This window comes from Calypte anna, chromosome Z (genome assembly GCF_003957555.1).
Source record: "Calypte anna isolate BGI_N300 chromosome Z, bCalAnn1_v1.p, whole genome shotgun sequence".
Taxonomy (NCBI): Eukaryota; Metazoa; Chordata; class Aves; order Apodiformes; family Trochilidae; genus Calypte; species Calypte anna.
This window is the reverse complement of record NC_044274.1, coordinates 54,640,722-54,663,057: the sequence shown is the minus strand read 5'-3', so window position 1 is coordinate 54,663,057 and position 22,336 is coordinate 54,640,722. Positions and strand designations below refer to the sequence as shown.

Sequence of the window (22,336 nt, the reverse complement as noted above, 5' to 3'; positions counted from 1 at the left end):
TCTCATACGGAACTGATAATTAGGCAAAGATCTGTTTTTACTTTACCATAGAAATTTCTGACAAATTACTTCAGTGGAGCTTATCCAAATGTGAACTGCTGTCTGTTAGGAATAAATCCAGCAGAAGCAAGGGAAGAAATGCTTTTGGTAGTCTTTAAGCTACTACTAAGATCTCCACCTTTAGGAATGAGGCAATGTACATCCTACATGAAGAGCGGCACTGTTGGATTTCCTCCTATGCTCCCAAGCTTTGAAATCATCTGGGAACACCAGGCCTTGCCATCTGAAAGTGATGAGGTGGTGTGTCCTACCTTTCACTGTGAGGAGAATCTCGGTAGGAGTCAGGGGTCTCTCTTGCATGCCGGAGGAAGCTGTTGCCTTCCCGTGGGCCACCGATGCCATTGAGGCGTCCCCGGGGCCCCGCTGGGCTGGTGTGCCTGCTGTTCTCCATGGAAGAGCTGATGAGCACTGAGTGGCTTTCGGAGAGGATGCTTTCGGTGTGGCCATTACTCCAGCTAGAGAGCAGCAACCAGGAAGGAGAAGAAGGGAGGAGAGCATGAGAGGGTACTTAGGTGGAAAATGCAGATAAGTAGTTTAGCCATGGGAAAGGAAGGGCTCTTTTGCTGCTTGGGATGTGCAGCGTAACCCTCAGGATGGTAACTGGGGTTGCAGAGTTTTGTGAGTTGTATGAATACACATGCATCAAAGGTGATTTTGCATTTGTGGGTAGAAGAAGAGGGAAGGAGGGCTTTCCAGTCACCAGAACTGTCACTGATTTGGCAAGTTGCACATACTAAAATTAAGTGTAACATTAATTCCAATATCATGTTACACCCGACATGATATTGGAATGTCATTAAGTCAATAAAGCTCTTTATAAACATTTGGAAAGATAATTAGTGAAGTGACATGACAGTAAATATTGCTAATATTATAATTAAAACATTACCAAGGGTGCACAGATTTTTTTTTTTTTTTTAACAAATCTTTTCTGTTCTGCAACAGGAACAGATCAGATACTACAGGTGCTCATTCTCTCCCCACTCCAGTACCTGTGGCTAGGTGTCTGGGTGACTGTCACAGAGTGATGTGTCGTTGAGGTGTAGTGACTCGTAGAAAATGAGGTCTCTGTTTCTCGTTCAATGACATGCTCGCTGGAGATCACGTTTTTTGAAACGTACTGCTGAAAAAGGACAGGCAAAACTCAGTTTACAAACTGTAAATTACAGCACACTTGCAGACTGCATAATTGTAAGTCCCTCCTTTCTTCCCCCCAGGTCACAGGGAAACCTACATTCACCAGCTGGACATTATCTGGCGGTGGGTTGGGGTGGTGTGGCCCATTGGCCATGTTCATCACGTTATTCCTCTCTGATCGCAGGCTCTGCCGAAGGCGGTCATGCAACTTTTTCCTCTGCTTCCTGTGCACAAAACACGGAAATGATTTTAATAGACAAAGGGAAAGCAGCTGCACCTTTCAGCATGTTGATGAGGGCGATAATAGTATAACATCTCTTTCATTGCCAGCACTTTCCCCACTGATGCAAGATCTCCAAATAATTCTGAAGACCGCAGGTCTAATTGCAGCTGGAGCTGTGGGGACCTGCAGAGGGGGAAGGATGTGCGGGAACCTTTCCAGGAGTCAGCAGGCCACAGAGGGAAGGGAAAAAGTGTGCGGAAGAGGGAAGCCATTTCTAAGCCACAATCCATCTCAGGAGGAGCTCTTTTCTGTGCTCGGAAGGGAGGAAGGACAGATTTTAACCCAGTCACCTTGACACTCTCATCCTGGCCTCAGCCAGGTTTCTGACAGCCCACTGGGTTATGCTTCTCCATGCACCACAGGGAGTTGAGTTGGCCAGGCTTTGGGCTTGCTTGTGGCCATTGGAAAACATGGTGCATACCACATGTTTGTTATGTGGCAGCTACACATTTTTTGTGGGATTCAACTCCTACTTTAGCCCTGCACTCCTAAGACATAAATGTATGAAAGAACACAAAGGTTCAGAGAAAGCCCCAGAAATCCAAAGTAAGTGTGTGAGGTTTGCCTCAGCCTGCAATCACCATGACAGCTCTAGAAGCCTTCATTACATAAATGTAACATAAACTCTGGAACCTAATGATTACCAGGAGGATGCCAGGCTGCTAATGCCTTCAGTAGAACCATTCATCAACCACATGTACTAATGGTGTGGTCTCTGGCTGACTTGGATTCTTCTACCCTGCCCCGTCCTCAACTGCTCTTTCCTCAGTTGCTAATCCTTCCAGCTCTCCTCAAGAGAACTTTAAGGAGGCCATTACAAGATATTAGCAGCAAAACTCGCAGCACAGTAACACCTGGCTCTGCAAAGGCCATGCAGAATGCACTAAATAAAAGAATACACACACAAGGAATAAACAGGAAAGAGCAATTTGATTTCAGACTTAATTTACCAATATTCCTCAGTTTTGTCTGATTATGCTGGAAAACTTCCACTATCCTGCCACAGAATCCAGAGAATGAAGGGAGGAAGCAGGCTCCAACACGCTGTACAGCACATATGACCTTGGCTGGGGCAAGAGCTAAATTATACACAATTCCCTAAGCTTTATGTAGACATGAAGATAGTTTTGGCAGGTTAGGACAGTGTAAGATACAACCATTTTCAGTCCCATTTTGAACACAAGGGGACTATTCCAAGCATTCCAAAAAGTATGGGGGAGGAAAAACAGTAAATATCTTGAAGCCTGGCAGCCAGGGAAGCTTAAAGACAAAGAAAACATGACTTGACACACTGCATTTTATGTATTTTCTCTGTGTGTATGTGATTGCATAGTGGAAGACATTTAATTTATATCACTCCACGTGAGTGGTATAAGCACACATGTCTGCCTTGCAAATGCTCTTGCCTCAGCAGGACATAGTTCTTGGTCCATGTGGGCTTTGTGTTTGGAGGATAACCAGGCATCATGTTAGGACACAGGTGGTAAAGGCAGATTGAGAGTGAAGTGCCAGAAATTAATCTGAACAGCTACCAAAGACCAGCCTGGGCTGAGAAACAGACAAGGGAAACACTTGTTTTCACATCACCCCTTAATTAGGCACCTTGGAGACCTTGGGAGCTGAGGACAATCCAGGTCCCCTGAGACGGCAGAGAGAGTGGGTTCTAGAAGTAGTTTTATTTCACGATCTATGGGTCTGAGATCCAGACACATATTGCCCAGGAATCTGTCCCTAGGAAACTGCATTTCTTCCCAACGTCAGCAATCAATATGTTTGCTACTTGTCCTCCAATAAAAGCAAACTAATAATAAAAAAGGAATTACTCCAGGAAACGGAGAAGAGAGAATAATGGGAAAGCTAATGTGTACTTCATTTATTCTGAGAAGCCTTTTCCTTACTGTAAGAGACTAGCAAATACACAACCTCTGAATTAAGACTCAGTGCCAGAAGATACTTCCTTAGCATTTGACCATCTGTATGTCTTGCAAGGAAACCAACAAAATCTAAGCCATCACATTTTATTTAGTGTGTTCTTGTAACACCATTCCAGGATTTACCCAGCTTTTGTGTTTTCCCCTTTTAGGAGAAAGGAGCATGCAGAGAACATCTCACAGATAGCAGTCTGGCATCACTGTTGTGTTAGGGGGGCCATGAACTGGCAGCTCACTTTCACTCTCATCAGCTGTGTTTGAAAACACTTCACTTTTTGGCTGGAATGACTGATGTCTGGGGCAAATCATGACAAAGCATAATGGTCCCTGATGGGTTCTGGAGGCTATTTATATATAATACTGTATTTCAGGACCCTGACAAAATTTTCTTGTTTGGTTGTTTGTTTGTTTTAAAATTTATGGGGATGCCATGGCTGAAGAAAGATATTATTTTGCTACCCTGGCTTACCAGTCATCATTTCTAAAAGCAGTAATTGATCTGATTCTTTTTACTGGTTCAGTCATTCCCTGCTGACCACTGGCAAAAAGCTGTGGGTAAAAGCGTGTGTGTGACTGGACACTCAATGAGGAAGGCAAACGATTGCTTTTCTACCCTCCTTTTAACATATGCACTATTAATGAGGCTTACCAGGAGAACCAACAACCCAACTGCCAATCAGGTTCTCAAACAGTAAGTCAGGTTTATACAAATGTAGAACATTTATGATAACAGTTTTTTGTGTCTTGGTGGGGAGATTTATAAGAGCAGCAAGACATTTTGGAAGCACAAATCCTGCTGATATTAAGTGTAATTTATGGTCCAGAGTGGTCCAGAGCATGTTTGACAGTCACCTTTCGTAACTTTCACAGAGAATGCATTTAAGTGCCTACTTTTGCATTGGGAGCACTTTTGTGTTCAGATCTTTGGCCTTTGGTGTTTTGTAACTTTTAGCTCCGTTAATCTTGCCTCAAGAGAAAACAAACCAGGCAGATATGTAAAATTTACTGCTGGGAGCAACATGATTCTAGTGTTGGGGTTTATTCCTTTCCCTCTGGAGAAACCAGCTGAAACTGGTAATAGACAAACTCAGCAAAATTCACTTGAGTCACACTTCAATGGTGAGAAACCTCTCAGATACCTGTTTTGATTTTGCACTGCTGATAGACATAGAGACCTGCATCTGTCTGGCTTGGACCAGAGCACCCTGTCCACAGGTTTGTCTCTTCAGCTCAGCTCTGGAGAAAAGCCAGATAGAACCTTATGCTCAGAGAAGCAGAATTTACAGTCAACTGGGAAGGCCCACAACAACCACAAATACAAAAAGAAGAGAAAAGTTTACTTGGTTTTGCAGTAGGCCACCACACACATGATGCCAACTACTAGAAGAGCAATGCAAATTCCAGTTATGGTCAGCACTCGTTTCTGGTACAGTTCCTCAGCTTCTAGAAAGGGACAAAAACAGAAAAGGTCACAACATGGAGGATGGCTTGGCAAGGAGCACAAAATTAACAGCTAGCATGCTACAAACCACTGCACAGATTCACACAGCCACACCAAAACAAGCAGACTCACCATAAGCTCTCAACACAGTAGTGTGAATGAATCACCATCCATACAATTACAGTTAAAAGTTTTTTGTTGTTGTTGTTTAAGTCAACAAGAATAATATCTAAGAAACAAATTCACAATTGACAAACACTCAGCATTAGCTGAAAATAAATTGCAATGCACTAAGGTAATAACATAAATTTGCAAATGCTTTGAGAGTTTTACTCTGCAAAGACAGCTGGAATGAAGGTCAATTTTTAAGATAAATTAATTTTCTCCGTATGTTTTTTGGATTGTTTTCATATACAATATTGCTCTGCGACATGTCAATATAAATCTCAGTTGTCTTTACAGGTGAGATTTCAAAATAACCTTCAACATTTGAGACGTGAGCTTGGCTTGTAATTGTATCACCAATGAAAATGAGTACAGGTTTTGAGCTGTAGCCATAAAACTCGAATTCTTTCCCCTGCGCTCCTCCAAAAACACAGCAACATCAACAATGAGTGCCTTGTATCAGAGAAATTCTGGATTTCTGCTTGCATCTCTTTATGTCCAACAAACAGAACTGCTCTATCTGGAGCGGCAGCTTGCTCAGTGTTGACAACTTGTTACTGATCTCATTCATAAGAGATATTTAATTGCTATAAAGGCATTAGTAGCACTGGTAATGTTTGGGTTGGAGCTACCCAGGCATTCCAGCCTTCCTCATGCTTGACAAAGGGCATTGCTGCCTGTTGTGCTGGGGAAATGGTATGCAAGGAGCACTAAAACAGAGTGTTCTGTACTGATGTTTTATGGATGTGGATTTGTATTCTTGCTTTTGAGACAAAAATGGGTGTCTAATTTGCTTTCTTTCCCCAAGCCTTATTTTAATTAAGCAGACATTCCAGAAAACTTGCTCTGGAGGACCAAGACTGGAGAGTGGCTGTGGGTCAGATTGCAGTATTGACCACAGTCAGAATACCAGCAGGTGATTAAAAATAAATGAATGAATAAAAGCTGAAAAACTCTGCACTACCTTTGGGATAAATGCCAGCATTATCCCTACTGGAAGGGACTTAACATGAGCATAAAAGGACTGTGGCGCAATTCACCAGTAGGTACAGAGGCACAAAAGTACCTCACATGTGCTGTGAGTTTCTGTCCAAACTAAGGCACTTAAAAAATGTCCTGTCATAAATACCATGACAGTTCAGAAGAAAATGCTCCCTGATGAGGAGGAAGCAGTCATTCCTCCAATGTGTTTCCCAGACGTATCTAGTTTAGTTTTAAAATTGCTGTGGGCAAACAGCAAATAGTCTATGCAACAAAACACAAAGCAAAGAACCTAATCTTTATTTCTCTGATACAATGCACCTTACCATGGAACAAATTTATTCTACAAGCCAAACCCACTGTAAACCAAAACACCAGCAAAAAGGTCATGAGTACTGTCAGATCAAATTAATAGCACTGATTATTAACAAAGGGAGAGGAGTGGGGAGGGGAAAAGGTGAGTTTGGTAAAACTAAGATGTTGCAAAAATGTATTAAAGAACACAAAAATGTAACTCCAGGAACAGAAAGTCAAAAAAAGGGAAGAAAAAAGGGCTGAAACTCCAAAACAAACCAGGACAAAGAGAAAAAGAAGGTGAAATATAGGGAAAGACAAGGTTAAAGGGTTGAGAAGTCAAATGCAGGCCTGCCACAGCATGCTTGATACTGGAAAAAAAAGAAAGAAGTGTTTGGGAACAAAAAATAAAAGGCTGAAGCAGAGTGTGAAAGGATTTCTCATACAGCATAACTCCTTGCCTATGCTAGTTAGTGGCACTTGATCCCCTTCCCATTTTTGCCCCTTCTGAAAGCGCTTATTAGTTAGCCATGGAAATGGTGTATTATGCGGATGTCACAGGAAACAGGAGAATTGTGCTAAGCAATTTTGGGGCAAATTTGAAGTGCTTTGAATTATTACTTTTTTAAATTATTATTTTACTTTTTGGTCATGCTGTCAGCTGTTAGCTTGTGAAAGCAAAATGAAGGACTTATCAACCTGTTTTTCTTGGAGGGGAAGGGAGAGGAGGAAGAAGATTAATTAGCAGTGGAAACTCTGCTTGGTTGTGTATACTCAGGGAAGTATTGCACTGATTCCAGGAGGTCTACTCCAGGCTGAGGCTGTTGTAAATGAGTTGGGTGGCTGGCTGATGGTGGCCTTGCTAAGGCTGCCAGTGGTTTGAAGTTTGTTGCTTGTGTTCTGGATGCTCCGGGGCTCTCACCCACTGAAGGGGAGAGGGGTGCAGTGAGGGTGAAGGTCTGTGGGTGCAGCCCTGAACCATGTTCTTTCCACAGGCACAGCTGCTGGGACTGAAGGGGCATGACAAAACAAAGCCCTGTGTCTGCTTCCATTGCCTTAATTCCTGTGTGGCCCCTTCAAAACAAGGCCCTCAGGATGATCCAGCTTGACATGCTGTGCATGAAGGTGATGCTCCTGTGGCCTCCCTCCAGCCACAATGGAAATGGCTGCCTGGGCAGACACATAATTGTGGACGTCTTGCCCAGCAAACCAGAAAGCTCCCATATAAACCTGGTTTTGCTCCTGGCTGACAGACCCCCTGCCCAGGACAGCAGAGCCCAAAGGGGGATGCACGGGTGTCCTGTGTGGGTGGGCACCCTGGCCAAGGCTCTCCATAGTGCCTCGAGGACAAGCCAGAAGAGTTTCATGGAGAGGGGAATGAACTCCAGCAGGGCAGCTATGGTAATACTGGGTCTTGCCCCAAAATGCCCCCTCTGTCTGACATGTGATAACATTTACAGAACCAGATAATGATGCCTGGCCAAATTACACGTGCTGTGTTTGCAGAGCTCATCAAACAAGCTTGGTTAAAAATAATAGCAGCCTTGGGCAAAAGTTTGTAGAGAAATGTATGTGCAGTGAGAATTGAGAAGACATTTTAGTTAGTTAAGTATTAAAACCTGTTTGAATATATTTTTTACCCTGCAGAATACTAGGAAAATCAAATCAATGTAAGACTTAAGTCAGGATATTAAATCCTACTATGTGCAGCCTTTCAAACACGCACATTATGTTATTAATTTCGTATTACCCTAATTTATGCATAACTGATGATATATTTAGTCTTAAATTTACTGTTTTAAAATTTTTATTCTTACAAGTCTCTGGGGATTTTTAGAACTTATTTCTAAGAGATAGTTTCACTGATGTAATTTCATATCTATAGCAAAATTTGCAAGTAATTTTTAAAAGGACTTTAATTTAATTTAATATATGTTAATGTAGCCATTTATCTTCTACTATAATCCAGTACATAGGAGTAAGAAATAGTATCATTTTGTCATGATAACAACAAACTGGATTGTGAGAGCTTTTTTAAAATTCAGACTTGTAATGTTTTTTTCACAGCTCAGAGGTTAAGCTAATGACATTATGTGGGGGCATTTTTTATAAGAACAAACTGAAACTGTGTGAAAAGCATCACAGGCTAGTTCTTCTTATCTGCTGACAATTTTAGGACATTCCAAACTAAAACTGACCTGAAATCCAGTTTAGCCTGTTCAAGAGATGCATTATTTCTACCCCTGGTTACTAAATGTTAATAATCAGAACAGTACATTCTATTAAGATCTACTTCTATTATACTTAAGCTGAAGTATAAAAATAGTACCAACTGCCAACATTCTTGGTTGGGTTCAATATGAGTTCGGTATTACATGTATTGAATATCTTTGCTGACTTGAGTATGGGAGTCTCGCTGTAAATCTCTACTGAATTTCCTAAAAAACTGTCAGTTCATTACTAATTTACAGGCTTAGAAATTAATGTATATTTGCATATGATTTACACTTACATATATGTGTCTGCTTTGCATACCTAGCCATAGGTTCAGACATAAAGCTTTACTTGGAAACCAGAACACAAAATTATAAATTTGCAGAATTTTAAGTGTATATAGATATATATGTATATATACATATATGCTATATATATATATATATAAATTTTATAGACTAATTAGTCATTTTGCTCAATCCAAAAGAAAATGTCAAAACTACACAGCAGAAAAATGAATGCACACTGTTATGATTACTTCAGTAATTCCTAGAGGTCCTTAGGTCTGGAATATCTTATTACTGTTACCATTTTAATGTGCTGATCTCCTTTGACAAGGGTTGTTGTTATAGCTGTATGATCCCTTCTAAAGCATAAAGAAATTGGTTAGGAATTGAAAAGGGGAGGTGGAGGAAAAAAAAATAAAAAGGGGGTTATCTCTCAGGCTCTAAAATCTTCAGGCTAAAAGGAATGATTGGTCCATACCCATAAATTCAATCCCAAGATGCTCTGCCAATGCAGAAAGTTGACAAAAAAAAGAAAGAAAAAAGGAAAAAGTTTCAGAAAAGAGCAATACACTGTACTCAAAAACATATCACAAATGAGAATTACAGCTATTCTGTGTCTGCACATGAAACAGAACATGTGGTTACATGGGTGTTCAAGTGCACCTCTGTAAACTAGAGAGCTTTCTGCAAGCTACACCATCTGGGGGTGTAGCTACATGCATCTGGTGGTGCTGAACAGCCACAGTGTAGGGAACTCAGATGGAACCATTAACCCTTGAAGACTTGTACTGAGATGAAGGGGGCTGTGCCTGAAGCAGCAGCTGACTGCTGTCAGATGGGACCATTAGAGCACAAGGATGCTTTACAAGGAGCAGCATACCCCTCCCTGCAAGTGGATCAGGCACTGCCCGCCCTTCTGGCACTGCTCCTGTCCCCTCTATGTGTCTCCTTTCTCTTGTGGGTTGTGACCTGGAGATGGCTGGAACTACTTGATCAGCAGTGGGAGCCCTTCACAGCGTTGCAAAGTGACTGCAGCAGGGCTCTTGTTTCTGGAAAATGAGGAGGCAACCTCTTCTTCCTTGCCTTTGGGCTACACTGCGTTGGCAGAACGAGCCACTGGTGGGCTGGATGCACCCTGGGTAGCATGGGCTGATGACATTTACATGGATCACATGCCTAAACTGTCCCCCCCAAGCCCCAGCAGCAGGGTCTGAGAAGAAAAACAGGTTTTCCTCCAGCAGGTACCCTAGGAGACCCTTCCCAATGGGCTCTCACATTCTTTGTCCTTGTGTGCTGTGAAATATAAATCCAATCCTAATTTTCTGACCAGATGTATTTTTATGTAGATTGTACACATGGGGACTGCCAATTCTTTCCTGACAATCAGTATCATTTTAAGGGTTAAGTAAGTTGGAATCCATCCAGGTTTCTTCCTAAAGAGCCAGTATTGCATGCCCACATGAACACTGCTAATGATATAAATTAGTTGCATAGAAAGCTTTGTTAAGTCTTCAATAAAATGAATGACATGCCCATGCATATATGTTGCTGCATTTATGCTTGCTTATAGGTAAGATGCCTAGCCTGGATGTAACTTAATTTTAGGGGAAATAATTCATATCATGCAGTTTCTATTCCAAACAATTCAATGGGAAGTTGGTATTTAAAATGGAAATACATTCTGGCTGAACACCCTAACAAGAAAACATGCTGAAGAAACATGCATTGCTTATTCAAACCTAGATGGCACATAGCTCTTTTTTATCTTTGCTATCCCCAGCTACATTCCCTAAGCCTGATTAAAAGAAAGCAGAATATGCCGACGCTTGTCATTTTATAAATGGTTGTTATTTTTGCTGTTTTCCTATTTCATAGAATCATAGAATGGTTTGGGTTGGAAGGGACATTAAAGATCATCAAATTCCAACCCCCCTGCATGGGCAGGGACACCTCCCACAAGATCAGGTTGCTGAAAGCCCCATCCAACTTGACCTTGAACCTTCAAGGGAACAGGCATCCACAACTTCCCCAGGGAATCTGTGCCAGTGCCTCATCACCCTCACAAGAAAGAATTTCTTCCTAATGACTAAAACCTCCCCTCTTCTAATTTTAAAGCCATTTCACCTTGTGCTATCACTCCATGCCCTTGTCAAACATTCCTCTCCAGTTTTCCTGTACCAGAGGTACTGGAAGGCCTCTGTAAGGTCTCCCCAGAGCCTCCTGTTCTCCAGGCTGAACAACCCCAACTCTCTCAGCTTATCTTTGTAGGAGGGGTGCTCCAGTCCTCTGATCAACTTTGTGGCCCTCCTCTGGACTTTCTCCAAGAGCTCTATGCCCTTCTTTTGTTGGGAGCTCCAGAACTGGACACAGTACTCCAGGTGGGGTCTCACAAGAGCAGAGTAGAGGGGGAGAATCACATTCCTTGACCTGCTGGTGATGCTTTTTGTTTCTTTTTTCTTTTTGAAGTTTAACCCAAAACTGATGCATATTCTTTACATGCGATGTAGTTTCTATTGCATATTTGTCCAGAATATTTCAAAGAGGAAATATAATTTTTTTTAAACAACTCAGTTTTCATCCTGTATGTGACTTTTCTGGGGGCAGCATTGGAAGAAGAAATGCTTGAGGTGCAGATTTTTTCCCAGAATGCTGTTTGCAGCTATAACTCACTGGATATATTGTAGCTTGATGGGATACAGGGACCACGATGTCTAAGATTCTAAGACAGGTCTCCCAGGACTGCATGCTTTATTTATGACTGGCATGCCACAACTGTTGGGCACTCAAGATATATGGGTGATTATTGTATAGAGTTAGATGGACTGAGGACCTGGTGCTGTCCAATCCTGGGTGAGCATGGTTGCAGGTTTGTGTGGAGACCTTGCACCTGAAAAGGGAAGAACCTATTACCATCAGTTGAATGCAGGAACAGAGAGGTTCAGGAGACCGCCTCTGAAATATCTACATATTATATTTCTTAAGATATTGATTAGTTTTCTTATTAAATGTGTTCTCTGGGCAATTCTAAAAAAGAATTGTCATTTAATATGAATTGAAAAAAAAATCTTAAATCCCCCAAATTATCATAGAGCAGAACTCCTACATGTCAGACAATTTTGCTTGAGGAGCTGAAATGTTGTGTCTCTTCTTGACGCTTAGGATCCACTCTGAAACCTAAATCTTGGTTCCTTTCAGTAGTACACAGGCTGCAAAATCAATTTTGAACTTGGGGTGTTAAATCCTAGCCATTTCAGCATTTAATGAGCATTAACTGGACAGTTTACAGTGAAAAACTGTCATCTTTAACCTTGAGCCAAACAGACAATCACATTTTCCAAATCTGTTTGTATCATTTAGGAGCCTTGGTTTCAGCAAATGAAGAGTACAATTTAGGGTGCTGAAAGGCTTTAGAAAATTAAAATCCCAGGTTGGATTGCTTAGTACCCTCATACAGATCTGACCATTTGAAAAATATATAGAAATTAAGAAATACTAAGCTAGTAGAATTGCTGTAAAAAGGATTTATGAAGATTTGTAATTTCTGTAGAAAGACTGAGAAATCAAGGCCTTTACAGAGCAATACCAGTTCTGATAATTCCTCTAGTATATCATAGCTTTACTCAATTCTTGTCCCATTTAATTTCAGCCAGACTCATCTTGACAAGATGAGGCAGGGGCTGCCATCTAAAAATAAATTTTCCTCTGCTTCTCTTGATACTGTCCTCCTTGTTCACCAGGGATGGCAGAGATTTTCAAACTGATGTCCCATTCTCTAATACTTGCCTTCAAGAAGGCAGGAACCACATCCAATTAATGCTGAGACAGCTCACAGCATGCCCCACAGGTTGCTCTATATTCACAGTATGTAACAACTAGTAAAGTTATCAAGTCAGCTGGCCTTTTGGGTGGGATGCCTGGTCCATCTGGGAGGACAAAGAGTTTACCTGTGGTTATGGTCTAAAGAAGGTCTAAAGAACCTTCTGGACCACCTTCTGGTGTCTCATGGACCAGTGCTGGACCACAAGCCTCAAAGTCAAAACTGCCACAACAAAAAAACAGGCTATTAGGGAAAAAACCTGGTAGCAGCTGTGGCTGCTGTGCTCAAGGACAGGACATTACAGGGTCTGCCAGCCAGACTCCAGAGTGAAACAAAACTAGCACAGTTTGTTCTTTGGTTTTCCTTCGTTTGCAGTGGCAGTAAGATGAGCTGAAGGGAAAAACTGTGTAGCTTCAGTGCTGGAGGAGACTGTGGAAGTGGAGAATCTAACAGCTACCACACCGCAACCACAGCAGGTTGTCCTATGACTTGGTGTGTTTGTGCAGGTGGAAGCCAAGGGACAGCCATCCTAAACATATGTTTTCCAGTATTCTCTCTTACATCTATTCCCAGTTATGGTAACATCTTAAATGACAGACAGGAAAGATGTTTCTGTGGAAGTGATTTTCTTAATACAGAGATCCATCATGTTCCCTGTATCCCTTTTCAACCTACTTCTAGTGAACCAAGAACAGAATCCTCCAAGGCTAGCCAAACCACTGCCAGGATAAGCCAGTTATCCTTGCACTCTGTTGGGTTGAGGTACTTCCAAAATGCTCAGCACTGGTCTTGTTTTGATCTTGCAAAAGACCCTCAGCAAATCTGGTAACTTCAGGACATTTACGAATATAAACTCCAGGGTAGATTTCTGAAGCTAACTTTTTCTCAACAGGCCAATAGAGAGCACAGACCCTATGAGGAGAGGCTGAGAGAGCTGGGGCTGTTCAGCCTGAAGAAGAGGAGGCTCAGGGGAGACCTCATTGCTGTCTACAACTACCTGAAAGGAGGCTGTAGCGAGGTGGGAACTGGACTCTTTTCACAGATGACCTTCAACAAGACAAGAGGACACAGTCTTAAGTTGTGCCAGGGGAGGTTTAGGTTAGATATTAGAAAGAATTTCTTCACGGGGAGGGTGATTAGGCTATGGAATGGACTGCCCAGTGAGGTGGTAGATTCTCTGTCCCTGGAGACATTTAAAAAAAGACTGGATGTGGCACTCAGTGCCGTGGTCTAGCAACTGCTCCGGTGGGTCAAGGGTTGGACTAGATGATCTCTGAGGTCCCTTCCAACCCGGCTAATTCTATGATTCTATGATTTAGGGCAGTAACAGCTCATCAGTAGGCACCCTTGACATGGAACCCCATTAACCCTTTCTTTCGAAGGGAAGAAAGAGCCTTGTGAAACAGGTAAAATTAGATAGCACCTTATAATTTATATGCACACTTTTATCTCTTATTGACACGCTATTTATCATCCCAGTTTGCTCTGTACTTTGCAAATGCTGCATTTACAGAGCTAAGTTAATCACTTGCAACACTTAGTGCATAAGTTTGGCTTCCGGCTCCAAATGCAACATTTAACAGAGGGTAACTCCCATTCTAAGTTTCCTTTTTAATTGTATAAATTAAAATAATTATTTACACTGGGTGTGATAATAAAAGGTCAGATAAATGCTTCTTCACTGGTCTTACTGGTTAAATGTAAAAGTATCTTCACCCTATATTTACCAGAAGTGTCATTTCAAGATTTGTAGTGGTATAAGAAACCTGATGTTATCCTGCAGGGGCACAGTAACCTGAATTGTCTCATAGCCATTGCCTAGACCTTTCCCTAGCCTGAGGAAGGTAGTGGTGCATTTCAAGGACAAGAAGGGTGGACCAACTTAAAGCACTTACAGCTTAGCAAAATTATTATTAGCAAGACAAGGACATCTATGCCTTCTCTATGGAGACAGCTTCAGAAAATCCCAACCAGGGTTAAGGAACTGAAAAACTAATGAAGGAAAACCCACCTAAATCTTTTTTTTTTTTTTTTTTTTTTTTCCCTCTTTTCTTTTCTTTTCTTTTCTGAATAGGAGAATGAATTTATGATCACCATACAATTTTTCACCACCTGATTTTCATCTAAGATCAGAAAACTTGAACTTCACTTTTCACACAGGAAGGCCACTTAAGTCTAATGTTTGATAAGTTTAAACGTGGTAACAGCATAAAAATACTCAAATCCATAGTTACCAAAGGCAGTTTAAAAAATTAACACTATGAACATTTTAAAATCAGGGCATAAAATACAAACATGAATGCTGGAAGATCTGGTAAGCAGTCAGCACCCTTGGGATTTACATGGGTAGCTTCCATGATGGGCAGTATGAATTATATATGGACACTTTTCATCCATCAGTTTAAAAGAAAACGTATGCAGCTCTTCAGGCTCCAAAATGTCCAACGTATGATAACAGTTTTTTGTCATATAGTAATGGCAATTAAATTAAGCTAGCCTATAATCTTCAAAATCTTTCTGTGATGGCAAGTAATCCATCAAAAAAATAGTTCCTATAATACCACTCTTAGACCATAGTACATTCTCAAGCCAGAGACAACTGATTAGGAAGAGTACATATACATTAAAATGTAAGATCTAAGCAATTTTCTTGTCTGTTACCTTTGACTTCTCTCATAACCAATGAGAGAAAATAAATATTCAGTGCACTGTCTGATTTCTCCCTGAAAAGTAATAATATTAACTCTTCCCTCTATGGGAAATGTTGTGAGATATGTGACTGCTGTGCTGATTCTACCAGCAATCTGACACAGAGAGAGCCCTCTGTGTGTGTATGTGTGTATGTTTGTCTGAAACATTTCTTTAGTGAATTAATATGGGTCTGAAATACTTGATCTCTTGCACCTGTTACCCACAAATAAATATGCGAGAGCCCACTGTTTATGGTGTATATCTGCCTTTCTTTTTTCTTCCTTTACGCTTTGCCCTGAAACTTGCACAATGAGGAGAAAGAACACTTTGATTCTCTTTGGTGTGTGCTCATTAGGAATGGTGTAAGCATGTCAATTACCTTTAACTTGTACATCTAAACACAAATCTCACATACACGTAGAGGATTAGCTACCTTTTGGTAGCTGGGAGACAGAAGATTTTGTGGCAAATAAATCCCAAGACTATCAAAATGTCACTTTTGCACCTTTACTGCTTGATGTCAGTGGGGAGTTGGTATCACACCAATCATTAATTTCCCCACATTCCTAAGTCTTGCATTTCCCCATATCCTCAATGCCAAACAACCCAGGAGGGTATTGCAATTGCTTTTTGTTATAATTTTCATGCAGCAGGCAGAGACAATGAATATTAGGCCTTAGGCAACAAATCTAGTTACAGATTTAAAAAAAAAAAAATTGGAGGAAAGATGCAGCGACAAGAAAGCAGCACTGACTGAGCATGCTTCTACTGCGGCACAGACAGAAAGGTAGTGGACGTACTGTAGAAGCTGGCCATTACGTAGTTTTGGCAGCGATCACCAGTAAATTCATTTGGGCACCTGAGAGGAAAAACAAACAAAAAAAATGGTAGAGAAAAAACAGAGAAAAGAGAAGAGGTGAATATATGCTAAGAAAGAAGCTCCTTCAGTGTGAACTGATTTGACTTGGTGAGTTCACTTTCAGAAACTGAATCTCGGTTTAGCATGTCAAAATGGTTCAAGATGCTGAGAGCAACTGATTTGCTCTGTGGAAATGAAGAGAAACCCCCCCTTTAAACCAGCCAAAACCAAACCAATCCAGATAATCTGTGTTTCCAGGTGTAAAGAGAGAAATCCACCATTCCAAATTCCAAAATTGCTTTTAGGATGCACTTTCCACAAGGCAGCGAGGACACAAGATCTGTACATCCCTCATCTCCATGAGTTTGCTCTTTTAGGGTTGCACTTTACAGCAGTCTCCCAAACAAGAAAGCTGCCAGTGTGTGCAATACAAATGCATCTGCAAATGGATGGAAAGATCAAAAATCACATAAATGAGAAACATTTTGGAGGTCAATGATGCCATGGTGCACAGGTTTTACTTTAGAGAATCAGGTCATAAATTAGTGAGTAAAGAGGCCAGTTCCAGCTGAACTGTGAAAACACCAAGTACTATTGATTTTGTTGCTGTAGTTGGGGAAGAAAGCAAAGTTCAGATTATTTAACATACTTTCTTGGTTTTGGATTTTCATGGGCAGAGTTTCAGTACATCTTGCTCCAGTGAATCCAGGTTGGCACCTAAAGGGCAAAAATGTGATAAGCAATAGTACACCAAAACCACTGCACTAACAGACTGACATCTGCTGGCCTATGGAGACGGGAGTGCATTAAGTGATCTCCTGGTTAGGTGTTAGTGAAAAATGCTCAGAAAAGGGGCAAGAACGTGTAACCTTTCCAGAAGATACCACTTTGTAAAATTTACAGCAAAAATCCACCAGAGCAAAATCTAGGAAGTCTTTGTGTGTTCTGGAAAAGAAAGGAGAATCACAGCTAGCAAAAATGTGTATCAGCTCATTGTTTATTCCATCTCATGAAGGGGCCAGGTGGAATTTAAAAAAAAAATCTGCAATGCACTGTGTAACAGCAATTTACACTGTTGCTTTCACCATCAGATCTATGAAAATACCAGGATTTCCCTATTTCTGTAATGGCAAGTTGTATCTTCTTTTGATTTCTTTTGAAGAGGAATAGTTAATACAGCAACCACAGAAAAACAAAAACAAAATACCAAAAACTGAGAAGACAAACTCAAGCCCAGTGGCAGGCAGTATAATTAAGAGTCCAATAAATGGAGAAATAGTCCACTCAGCAAGTAAGATGACAGTACAGAGATGCTCTCAAAATCTGAAGCCCCACAGCTGTCTGCCTTTTCAGTTCATATTCTCTTCTGCAGAAAACGTTAGTGCATCTTGCCCCTTGGTTTTAGTGAAGGAATTTGTCTTCTTTGCTTTGCCTGTCTTTTCTTCGACTTCTTGCTGTCAATTCTTCCTTTACCTTCAGCCTCCATTTTGGGGCCTAGTTAAGGCATTTGGTCCAAAATACCACCATAGCAATTCAGGTTTATGTGCTTCAGACTTAAGTGTGAATGACTATCCACCATTCTAAACACCTATAAAGTTCCATCTTTTATTCACTCTTAATCAGTGTGAAACCTCAAATTATCTGCCACCTCCTTCCTTGAATATATCTCGCTTGTCTTTCTGGTCTTTATGAGTTTTCCATGATGCAGAATCCCCCCGTGTTCATCTGATGCTGTTCATCTGATGCTTGCCTCCATTTAAACCACTTCATCATCTCCTTGCCAGGGGCCAAAGAGCCTTCTTATTTGCAAATACAAGTTGTTCCGAATAATCCCCCACCTCTTCTATTGACCTGAATTTCAATTGTATTGAAAGCCATCTTGGTTTTTAAAATTCCACTCTTCCACAGCTGCCTCTAGCCCTAATGGTCAAGGATGCTACCACTCTAATAAGTGGGACTTCCAGAAAAGAACTTTGGCAGAGGATCGGTGTCAGGCATAAACACTAGTATCTTGTTCAAATAACCCACACAGGAATTATTTTTGTATTATAAAGGTATATTCTGAGGATCTGCAGATGATTGTTTGGAGCTGATTTGCTGTAATGACCAATCTGTTTCTTATGGAAGGGAGCCTATGTTCTTCAGAGCCAAAGTTACATCTTTTGATAAGTACTCAGAGTGGAGAGATCCCAGTCTCCACAGATATAGTCAGTTGAGAAAAATGTTAGCAAGGATAACTTTGCCATGAAAAGGTGGTATGGCTGGGGTGTGATAGAAGACTCTTTTCACCTTTGATATAAGACAAAATGCCTTTGATAGAACGGATTTTGATCTGTGTTATTGAAAGAGAGTAAAAATGTTTTAATTAGCATGTTGTCAGTTTTATTTTGCACTACTGTCATTTTGTTAAATATCTGTCCCTGGGAAGCTGGCATTCACATCTGCATTGGCTTTCTTTTTACTTCTACATCTTGTTTGTCAGTCTCAGCCCTACATAGTATTAATGAACATGCTGCTGACGAAAAGGCTCAGGCTTTGCTCCTCCCACTAGCCAGTGATGGTTGCTGGTTCTTTCCCTGCTTGTTTTCAGATGTTGGTGCAGCTGTGGAGGCGAAGAAAACAACTGGAGCCCTAGTGCAGACACTGACAAAATCACTTCCAGACTGAGCAGGGTCAGCCCTGTTGAGATGGTGCTCAAACCAGTGCAGGTGTGTTTATACTTGCTCTGAAACCATTGTCAGTGAATAGACTGCAGCACCTGCTGCTGAGAATGGGTCCAGAGTGGGCCAGCTGAGCTGATAGATGAGATGAGCCTGTCTGCTTATGATTATGTGTGAATGCTCAAGGCACTTTATTTCTCAGAAGTGCAGAGCAAGATCATTTCCAGTGGTGTTTTCCAGGTTGTTTACTGGAGACCGTGTTTTTACAGATTGTGATGGTGCTATTTTCAAAACATCTTGTCCTACTCAGAGTTTCCAGACATTATTTCTTGTTCTGTCTTTCTACTTCATTGCCCATGTACCATATTCTTTTATGACACTAGCAGAATATGGACTCAACCAACTTGGGCCAACAGAGCTGCCTTACAGAAGTAGACATTTGTGATGTGGGAGCCTTATAATTTCCTTCCTGCCTAGAGAAGGGCTACTTGGTATATTTATTTATTGTGTTAAATGGATGAAAACACAATACTAAACCACACATACAAAAAATACTGCTTTTTTCCTCTGTACATAGTAGTTCCAAAGAACTGTATTTGTATGCATTTAGAAGGCCCTTCTCAGAACATGGAATGCATATCATCAAACAGTGTTTTTTGGCAGAAAAGGAATAGACCAAAACCTCAAATAATAATTTCAAAGCAAATGCATGATGGGAGAATGTTTTTTGGTTTGTTTGCTTGTTTGTTTGTTTGTTTGTTTTTTCATGGGAGGTGCAGTACACTCTGCATATAGTAGTCCATTTCTTGCTCTAAGTCAGAATTAGTGTTTCTATCCTCTCGATCTATAAATACCTCTGGAACTTTCGCTATCATCACAGAAACCAATCTCCTTTTGCTGGTTTCAAGCAATTCTTTCCAACCTATTGAACCAAGGCCTTTACACGAAAACAGATACAGAAACTGACGGTATCATTAAAAGTATGTAATTCACTCTTTTACTGTTATGAAAACAAGCAGGATTCTTTGGCTAGAGACAAGCATTATTTTCATCCAGTGAAAATTCATTTCTCCAGTAACTGCAAAAATACTAGAAAAGATGATCTCTGTGAGTAAGAAATCAGTTAGTCAGAGAAGCAAGGCCTTCATGGCAGGAGGCTTCAAAATAAAAGAGTAACATTATATTCATAAAGATTTTTCTTCAAGGAAGAAGAATTCCATTAGGAACTATGGATTTAACTTCATTTTTATTGTAAAAATTTTATGATATTTTGCTTTCAGTGAATTTGGGGACACATTTTCAACTGAACAAATATGACTTAGGAACCTCAGGCTTACAGGAATCCAGTAATGTCCAGGCTTCTGAAGTCTATGATATTTTTAAGATGTGACTCAAATCCTTATGAAAATTGTGAAAATTTAATATATGGGCTTATTTAAGTACTCTCAAAGCTTCCTTTTTCATCTTTCATATTTTGAGACTGTTTTGTTCGGTCTAGGGCCATAGTTAAAATGCCTGTAGGAAATACACATTCCACCATAGACATGGCTGTACAATGCATTATTAAGTCTTCACAGATTTCTTCATTATTTCACATAGTCAACCCTGAAAGGAGGAAATTTTCTCAACATTCACACCAGTATCCATGACAGCAAGATATGATACAGTCTGGATCATTTTACTATGTATTTTACAATAGAAAACACTTGTTTGTTTGTTTCTTAAACACATGGTTAGATTTTAACAGAAGATAGATTTAGAAGCTCCTTTTTAAAATAGAATAGGGGGTTTACAAAAAGAAAGATAACACTTGGAAAATTCCATGGTTGTTGTGAATCTGAGTCATGGGGTTTTTTTTGTTGTTTCTTCTTTTTGTTTTGTTTTTTTTTTCTGTTAGGGGTAAAACCAATTTAAAATTATATGGCTCATGCTTTAGAAATTTTGTTTTTGCTCTCAACAGATGGGCCATATGGAAAAATGCGAACTTGCTACTGAGGCAGAAATATGAAGAGCAAGTACCATATTTCAAGCATTCTGTTTCCACAGGCATGTTCTGGAGGAAGACTTATTTTCTGAGAACAATGAAGGCAATGTGTACCGGTTAGATATTTATTTTAATTAACACTAGAGCAGTAGAATTAAAAGTAGACAGCTGTATTTTTAATGAAATAAGAACTGAAACGTATTTTGTCTCTTCAGTTTACCAGTATGCACACTTTCAAGTATTCATACTTTTATTTCTTACTTAGTTCCACCATGTCCTGTTTTGCTTTACAATATAAAGAGCATAGAAGAAAGCCCTGCAAAATAGCAGTGGCCCTGACTGTTCTCAGGATAAGAACCCTTTTGCACTGCTTTACTGTAAATGAGATATAACCTCTCTGATTTTACAGTTCTGATGCTTTTTCCAAATATGTCTTGGGCCACCCAGAGAGAGACACCTCTGCTAAATTTGGAAATTGCCTTTTCTTTCAGCTCCAGCCCCAGAATTAAAAATGAAAATAAACCATCTACAACAGTGAAAAGAATCCTAAATTAATAAAAGTGTCTCAAAAAAAAAAAAAAATTAAAAATTATCTAATCAATAACGTCAAAGAACAAACACATATCTCTGAATCTGAAAAAAAAAAAAAAAAAGTCTCTGTACTACTGAAAATGGGATGCCTCTGATACTGTCAAGGCAATGCTAATTATTAGCAAGCCTGCCAGATACTCAGCTCTGCTGCCCTGGACTTTTTCTGAGCAGTGCTTGGATGGAAAGTTGAAGCAGGCAGGTAGGCTCTTGTACACACACTGGAGAGTCACAGGAAACTGCTCATCCTCCACTGTTGTCTTATAATTATCATGTAAATTTAACACAAGTCTTTCTTTCTCAAAAAAGAACCCAGCCCATCAGAGGCAATAACTTATACATATTCACTTTAACCAAAAATGATTCTAAGACCAATGAAATATTCAGCAACAGAGCAATTTGTTGTTTGTGACAAACCAAAGCAAGACAAAGCTCATAAAGCATAGGTACACATTCTTCCACAAATAAGAACTCACAAGTAAAGCACAATGTTGCAAGGTTTTGTCTTTGTCAAAAAAGTGCCCCCTTTGCACTCAGTCCTGCCAGGTCCAAAGGACGTTTGCCAAGGTTTTAATGCTGAGCTCCCTCTCAAGTCAGGGACGTGCAATAACTTATTATGACCAGTTCAGCTCCAGAGATAAACTGCTGCGCAATGTGCTGCTAGGATGGAGGTAACTCCAGTCCTTTACTGTAGCTCTTCAGGGATGTTCCTCAACATAATAGACTATAGAGCAGACATTAGGACAAGCTTGAGAAAGGTGCATGAGCATACCCCTAGAATTAAACTACTATGATTTCCTGAATCAAGATCCTCACACAAAAAGTAATGTCTACAAATTACCGTGACAATAATTGTTTTTTATGCAATTAAGCACAACAGCAAAAAAAAGAAGATGTGAATCCAGTCTCATCAGAAAGTGTGCAGCAACTACAGCAGACAATAA

At 40.4% G+C, this 22,336-nt stretch overlaps 1 protein-coding gene across 4 annotated transcripts in view; it reads right to left on the bottom strand.

Moving 5' to 3' along the window:
- The window catches only part of NRG1 (neuregulin 1), a 168,227-nt gene that overhangs the window by 4,796 nt on the left and 141,095 nt on the right, over positions 1 to 22,336 (bottom strand). The window contains exons 3-8 of one of the 4 annotated variants that reach the window (XM_008492560.2): positions 16,102 to 16,160; positions 9,272 to 9,295; positions 4,752 to 4,854; positions 1,295 to 1,421; positions 1,053 to 1,183; positions 312 to 515 (exon numbers count right to left, since the gene is read on the bottom strand). In XM_008492560.2, the coding sequence (XP_008490782.2) occupies positions 312 to 515; positions 1,053 to 1,183; positions 1,295 to 1,421; positions 4,752 to 4,854; positions 9,272 to 9,295; positions 16,102 to 16,160 (648 nt within the window). Of the gene's footprint in view, positions 1 to 311; positions 516 to 1,052; positions 1,184 to 1,294; positions 1,422 to 4,751; positions 4,855 to 9,271; positions 9,296 to 16,101; positions 16,161 to 16,809; positions 16,878 to 22,336 lie in introns of all 4 variants that reach the window. The other 3 variants (XM_030467066.1, XM_030467067.1, XM_008492561.2) reach the window with 3 other exon arrangements.